Source organism: Podarcis cretensis (genome assembly GCF_951804945.1).
Source record: "Podarcis cretensis genome assembly, chromosome: 11".
Classification (NCBI taxonomy): Eukaryota; Metazoa; Chordata; class Lepidosauria; order Squamata; family Lacertidae; genus Podarcis; species Podarcis cretensis.
The window spans coordinates 4,809,565-4,817,212 of NC_137180.1; the positions used below are offsets into that span (position 1 = coordinate 4,809,565).

The following is a 7,648-nucleotide window of genomic DNA, read 5'->3' on the forward strand; positions in this document are numbered from 1 at the left end:
GGCGGAGGGCGCTCCCCACAATGCAGATGTTAAGCCCCGTCCACATCCATCCTGGAAGGCAACTCCTCCCGCGCACCTCCTCCTTTTCCTTCAGCTTTGTTGACAGGTTCTTTCCCTCGCCGCCGCCGCCCCCCCCCAAAAAAACACGCATTTGCCATCCATCTCAGTCGCCGTCTCTCTCCCGCTTCCCCCCCCCCATTCTTCCTCCACCCGCCCCCCCCCCCCGAGCTAGCCATTCGCCCCGCTACACGCGTCTGATTTGCACAGGGAGAGAGGGACAGACGTGCATGTGGAAGGTGGCAAAGGGGCGCCGCTCGCCTTTCCTCCATGATCAACGCCCCCCCCATGAGCATCATCGATGGACGCTCGCAAAGCGCCCGTTGGGAAAGGGAAGGAGGAAGGGGGAGGGACCTCGAGTTTGGCTTGTCTCCCTCTCTCTCCCCCCCCCCCCGCACACACCTTCCCCACCACCAGGATCTGATTTCCTACAGCAGCAGCGGGCTGCTTAACCACACAACCGTACAGAACAATAAATCCAAATATATGCGGCAGCAGTAGCAGCAGCAGCAGCAGCGACCCCCCCCCCCCCTCGCGGCGCGCTCCCGCGCCTCCGACACACACCCCAAAGTGGGGGGCATTTCCTCTACGGCTCGATCGCCGATCTGCAGGCAGAGACGCCGCCATCCGCTGCTGTCTGGGAGGAAAAGGCAATGGAGGAGGCGCGGGGGTGGGGGGTGGGGGGGCATGGGGGCAGCAGCCGCCCGGGGATGGACGGGGCGAAGGGCGCCGCGGGCCGCCAGACTCACCCAGCAGCAGCAGCTTGAGCTCCCGGCGGGCGTCCCGCTTGTCCCGCTTGAGCTGCCTCTCGATCTCGTCGTTGATCCGGCGGGCTTCCTTGGCTTCCTCGCTCAGGCAGCACGCCATGATGGACTCCAGAGTCATTCTTCCCAACTGGTTGAGGCGCAGCCCCCGCCCCCCAAACACGCGCCGCGCCCCCCGCCCCACAAAGCCACCCACGCGGGGAGAAAGCCCGGCTGCCGATCCCCAGCTGCGAGACCCCCGCCGCCCGCGCCGCCGCCGCGCCGCACTCCCGGGAAGAGCAGAGCGAGGCGAGCCCAGCCGCTAACACGCGGAGACGCGCGCTCGCTCGCTCGCTCACACGCAGCCCGCCCCCCCGGCCGTCGGCGGGCACAGCCTTCCTCGACGCCGCCTCCGGGCACACGCGCGGCTCCCCACTCCGCCGCCTCGCCCGATCAGGCACCAAACAGGGCGAACATCCAGCCGGGGAGGCAGCGGCAGCAGCAGCAGCAAGAGAAAGGGAAAGACCGTCGCGGGGAAGCAGCGCCTCTTTGTCCCCCTCGAAGCTGCCTCACCCCGACGTGCCCTTCCCGCCCGCGGCTGGCCAAGCGAAGCGCCCCCCACACCGGGGCAGCGCCCTCCCGCGCCCCCGCCTGCGCCCAGAAGCCGCCCGAGGTGGTCGGCCCGGGGGCTCCGAAGCTCCCTCCCCGCTCCCTGCGCGGCCCAGGGCGGGCCCGGGAGGAGCGGCTCTTCCTTTCTCGGGGCCGCCTTCCCCTTCCTGTAAGAAAAGGGGGGTGGGCGCGGGAGGGAGGGAGGGAGGGAGGGTGTCGCCAGCCGGACTCGGGCGGCTCGCTCCCCGGGCGTGGCGAGGCAGAAATATGGCGGACCTTTTCTTTCGCTCGCTGCTCTGCGCGCACCACGCTCCCCTCCGCCCCGAAATGAAATCCCAGGAAAGTAATAAAAAATACCCTTCGGATCCACTGCGCTGCCTGCCTTTCTACTGCAACGCAGCAGCAATAACCGGGGGAGGAACGAGCCCTTTCCCCGCCGCACCCGCCACTGAAATGGCCGCGAGGAACACGGTCTGCTTTTATGGGTCCTCGAGGGCAGGGCTGCTATTGTTGTTCATGGGCCACCTTGGTCGGTTTCTTTCGCCGCCAGCTCCGCCAGATGACATTTTATGGCGAGCCTCTTATTTTTAGAAGGATCAACGACACTGCTGGGGCAAAGCGGGGCCGTGAGAGGCTGAGATGAAGGGGGCGACCTCGCTGTCGAAGAAATGTCTGGGGTTGGGGCTTGTGCCTGAGGCTTAGCCCCAGATACCCAACAGGAATTAAGATACTTCTGTTGTCTTACGTGCTGGGACTAAGTAAATAGCATATTTTATCATATGGTTAAAATAGCATATTTTATCATATGGATAAAATAGCATATTTTATCATATGGATAAAATAGCATATTTTATCAGGGCAGGAATGGGGCTTATTTTGTGTGCATCACTCCACTTGCCAAATGGCAGAGCTAACCCAGACAATTTGAGTGTGTGCCATTTCCCCCCATCAGGGCCGTCTGTCAGGGCTTCAGATTACTGTCAGGGAGTTAGGGTTGCCAAGTGCACAGTTGGGATAGGTGAGACTTACCTGCTCTCTTTTACCACCAGCTGCCTCAGGACTTGAGCCCAAAGAAATCAAAGGCGTTGGGCAGAGACTGGACTGCTTCTTTGCCAAAAGACCATCCTTTGAGAACAGGGTTGCAGCCCGGCCTGCCCTTTGAGCTTTCACAACAGCTTGATCTGTTTTCACAACATGGAGAATAAATGTACAGCAAAAGGCACAGTTACTGGTTGAAGGGCTGGCAACCCTATGTGAGAAAACAATTGATGATATTGCTATTATCGAAATTGTGCTACCTAGTCCAATGCACATTCACACATAATTCCTGAGGATTTCATTGAGGCTTATACCTAAGTAAAAAAGTACAGAAAACCAGTCGGGGGGGGGCAGGGAGAGGTTCCTACCACTTGGCAATTGGCAGTGCCATTAATAAACAACAACATAGTGGTTGGCTGAAATATGTAACTTTAGCAATGTGACACTAGTTCTCATGGAGTAGCCAAATGTGCTTGGCATTATAGACAAATATATAACGGTTATGCCTGGGTGTTGCAGAGACCAATGTCCCAAATATTTAAAGAACCATACCTATTATTTTTGTTGGCTTATTTATTCTCATATATATCAGCCTGGGCATCTCTAAGGCATTAGTAAGATGAGAAATAAACTCATTCATTTATATTGTTTTTTTCCATATGCTGTACATTCCTGGCAACACTTACCATAAATATAACATTACGGTTCCAGCCTTTGACCCTGTCTCTTTGACCCTTCAACAGCAATTTAATGTGCAGATATTATGAGGTGATAGTTTATCTTCATGCTGTGAAATGCCTCACACACTGATCTCTATAGCTGCTATTCAAAACAGAGGAGCAAGCCAAGGCTTCTACTTCCTCTGGTCAGTTGGCAACTCTAGCCATAGTTAAGCTTGGTCCCCAAAATGAAGTAATATCTACAACTAGCTTTCTGGAATAAGAACAAGAACAAAGTGTTTCCCTATGAATGCAATGCCCATTGTGAACGTGTATGTGATCTTTCCCTTCTCAAAACCCACCTTTTGCCCTAAATCCTCATCAGAATCCATTGCATTGCCCACGTTCTTTCCTTCCCCTCTCATTTTTGTCATTGTCTATTTTAGAAGGTAAGTTCCATGTCTTTGTAACTTAGCCACTATGTACACTAATGGTTCTGTATAAATCGTCGTCATCATCAATATAATAATTTACTTTAAAAACATCTCTTTTGTGTGATTCACATGACTGTATAATGATGGCAACTATCCTGTTAAGAAACAACCTCACCTTTTCTGCCAAGACTGACTCTTTAAGGTCAGCTTGGGACTTCATGGCCTCCATGACAACCATGGAGATATCTCCAATAATAACTAGCCATATACGTGAAACAAGCCACATGCTGGATTTGTTTTTTTCCACTCCCCTAGAAGTGCTGAAAGACACTCTTTGGACTGAATTTCATACCATTAATCTGCAGTATGAATAAACTAGTCTCCCTTTGGGCAAGCTACCTATGGGAGACTACTTTATTTATAGTGAAGAATAATGTTACCTGGTATTTTATATTGCTATCTTTCCTGAATCCTCTGTACATCATAGGATCATGGAATTGTAGAGTTGGAAGGGATCCCAAGGATCATCTAGTCCAATCCTCTGCAATGCAGAAATCTCAACTAGATCATACATGACAGATGGCCACCCAACCTCTGCTTAAAAGCTTCCAAAGAAGGAAAGTCCACTACCTCTTGCGGGAGTCTGATCAACTGTCAAACAGCTCTTACTATCAGAAAGTTTTTCCTGATATTTAGTCAGAATCTCCTTTCTTGTAACTTGAATCCATTGGTTCAGGTCCTACCTTCCAGAGCAGAAGAAAACAAGCTTTCTCCATCCTCAATCTGCCAGCCCTTAAGATATTTGAAGATGGGTATCATATCTCTACTCAGTCTCCTCATTTCCAGACTAACCATACTCAGCTCTGTCAACTGCTCCTCGTAGGCTTGCTTTCCAGACCCCTCATCATCTTGGTTACCATCCTCTGCACCCATTCCAGTTTGTCAACATCCTTCTTAAATTGTGGCGCCCAGAATGGGACACATTATCCCAAGGCAGAGTAGAGGCTCACCTTGGCACCAGGACCACTGGGTATTGGCGAAGCTAGGCAAGGCGAAGCAGGCAGGAGATGATTGAGATGGGATGGGGGAGGCTGTCTTGCTGTCACTAGCCCAACAGGGGGGAAAGCGGGGGCCGGGAAGGGGGGTCCTCCTCAGTGCTCATGAAGCTTTCCTCTCCTTCGCCACCAAGAGGATGGGGAGGAGTCCAGGAAAAGCGCTGGAGGGTGGAGGCTCTGGGGTGATCTGAGCCATCACCAGGGTGTGCACCAGGCTGAGGAGAGATGCCCCTCCATGGGCATAGCCAGGTTTTTTGTTCGTGGGGCAGGACTTGGTGGGGGGCAAGACTTTTGTTGGGGAAGGAGAACAGACGTGATTGGTCAGTTAAGCATTTCTGTTGTTTTACTTTATGGGGGGGAGCTGCCCCCCTTGGCTATTCCCATGGGCTCCTCCCTGGCCTTTTGGGGGCTCCATTCATGTTGACGGAGTAAGGAAGCAGCAGCAACTCAGCCCAAAACAGTGCCTCTGGTTTCCTGCTCCCCAGCTCAGAGCCCATCAAGCCGTGCCAACAGGACAGGGCTGTATCACGAGCTCACTGGCTAACTGCCTAGTGAAATCAGAGACGCAGGGAGCTTCTTCTAGTTCTTTTATTTAAATCAACAGAAATACAGAGACCATGAAATATGGTCCCTCAAGACTTTGTTGAGTGCCCACTCCACCCCCCTTGCAGTACTTCCTGGCTTCCAAACCCCTCCTGCTGCCTATGGTGGCCGGTAAAGGAATCTTTCTGTCTCTGTTTGGTTTTCTTCTCTAAGATACAAAGGGAGCATCTGGTTGTAGGAGAAGGAGGAGGCTCTACCAGGCTTTCAAGTGACATGGTGTCAACTGTATGCTGTACTGTTTCTACCACTTCTGACTCCTGTCTCTGTTCAGGACTGGAGCATCTGCTAGCTTGTTCCTGTTCCTCATCCTCCATTATTTTGCAGCTTTCTTCTTCTGGATTGTGTCCTGTTTGCCACCACTACAAATCTGGGTCCATACTATCTTTATCTGCCTCCTGCCAGGAAGCCTCCTGGGGTGGTGGTCTCCACCACTCCTCCTCATCTGGCCAGTCCCTGACAGGCTGTAAGTTGTACTGTCTCCAACTTTGAATGTGCCAGTACTGTGTACCGTTGAGTACTGCCAGAAAACAAGCACTTACTAAAACCCTCAGATCCTTTTCACATGTACTACTGGCAAACCAGATGTTCCCCATCGTATATTTGTGCATCTGGTTCTTCCTAACTAAGAACAGAACCTTACATTTGTCCCTATTGAAATTCATTTTGCTAGTTTGGGCCCAGTTCTCCAGTCTTTTAAGGTCATATTGAATCCTGATTCTGTCTTCAGTGGCATTGGTGTCATCTGCAAATTTTATGAGCATCCCCTCAATACCTTCATCCAAGTTGTTTATAAAGATGATGAAGAATAATAGGCCCAAGAGAGAATCCTGTGGTACCACACTTTCCAGTTTTTGCCAGGATAACGAGGAACCGTTAGTGAGAACTCTTCAGGTTTGGTCAGTCAATGAGCTACAAATTCTCCTAACAGTTATCTTGTCCAGTCCACATTTTAGCAGCTTCTTTGCAAGAATATCATTCTGCAGCAATTGTAAAGAGAGTGGGGTTGGATTCAAATGAGTTGTTAATTAACCCACATATATGATGATAACCTTATCACTGGGCCTCCTAACTGTATTGGGCCACTATGTTTTCAGTTTTACAATTTTCTAGGCAGTTAGGGTTTATAATTGTGTTTCCCTTATGATTTGTTTTAAAACACATTACAGTGGTGCCTCGGGTTATATACGCTTCAGGTTACAGACTCCGCTAGCCCAGAAATAGTACCTCGGGTTAAGAACATTGCTTAAGGATGAGAACAGAAATTGTGCAGTGGCAGCAGCGGGAGGCCACATTAGCTAAAGTGGTGCTTCAGGTTAAGAACAGTTTCAGGTTAAGAACAGACCTCTGGAACGAATTAAGTACGTAACCAGAGGTACCACAGTAGCCTTTTCTCATCTAGCATATTTTGTCATACCAAAATCTGCTAAATAAACACAACATAATAGACACTGTGATTTCCTTGTCTTAGACTCTAAATCACTGCCATTTCATGAGAGCTTATTCTAAACATACTTTACAAGTTAACACTTCTCACTAACACTTTCATGTTATCCAGACTAAATTGCATTCACATTCTGTTTTTGATTGTCAGATATCTATCTGTATCAAATTCAGTATGGAGACATATATAATAACTTCCTCTTGATGTCATGTCTACTTTGCTATTTTCTGAACCTATTGGAGTCAGCAGCAATGGTGCCCATGAGCCATGAGCGCAGATAGAGGCTTTCGCTGTCACCAACAGGATCACCTTCCTTACTGAAAATGGCAATACTTTCTGACAAGTATCTACTGATATCAAAGGCTGACCTTCAGTGCAGCAGGATAAAGAGACCTCTTTTAGGTGGCACCATGAGGGAGGGGTGAAGGCAGGAATTCAGTTTTGAATGGCACTGTATGATTTTCAAAGTATTGGTCCTAAAAGAGGGGGCACCATTTGAGCTTTGCTTCTGACTGAAAAAAAAGTCTACTTACCATATTTTTCTGTGTATAAGACACCCCCATGTATATGGGGACTATTTTGGGGGACTCCAAATTAAGAAAACACCCCTCAGCACTACTTGTGTATAAGATGAGCCCCAATTTTAAACCTAATTTTTTGGTAAAAAAAAACTAGTCTTATACACTGAAAAATACAGTATATTGACCACCCCAGACTTGAAGGGCTGTGTGAAGGACAGCTAAGCTAGCCTGGAGTCTGGTGATACAGTGCATTAGAATTCCCCCAGAGGGCTGGAGCCTCTCTCTGATTGGCTACCAAGACAGCTAACAAGAGCGGGGTGGAGTCAGCACTTTGCGGCGGGGGGGGGGGGATAAAAGGAGCCGTTTCTGGGGGAGTGTTCTCCCTCTTACTGCAGTTCCTTATACACACTCACTCACACACACACAGACGTGTATATATATATATATATATATATATATATACACACACACACACACATCGTATTTTT

At 49.9% G+C, this 7,648-nt stretch overlaps 1 protein-coding gene across 1 annotated transcript in view; it reads right to left on the reverse strand.

Moving 5' to 3' along the window:
* LOC307227038 (guanine nucleotide-binding protein G(q) subunit alpha) overlaps positions 1-990 on the reverse strand; it is a 93,929-nt gene extending 92,939 nt beyond the window's left edge. The window contains exon 1 of the mRNA XM_079996139.1: positions 807-990. Coding sequence (XP_079852265.1) covers positions 807-942 — 136 coding nt within the window. The 5' untranslated portion in view covers positions 943-990. The remainder of the gene's footprint in view (positions 1-806) is intronic.
* Positions 991-7,648: the final 6,658 nt, after the last annotated feature.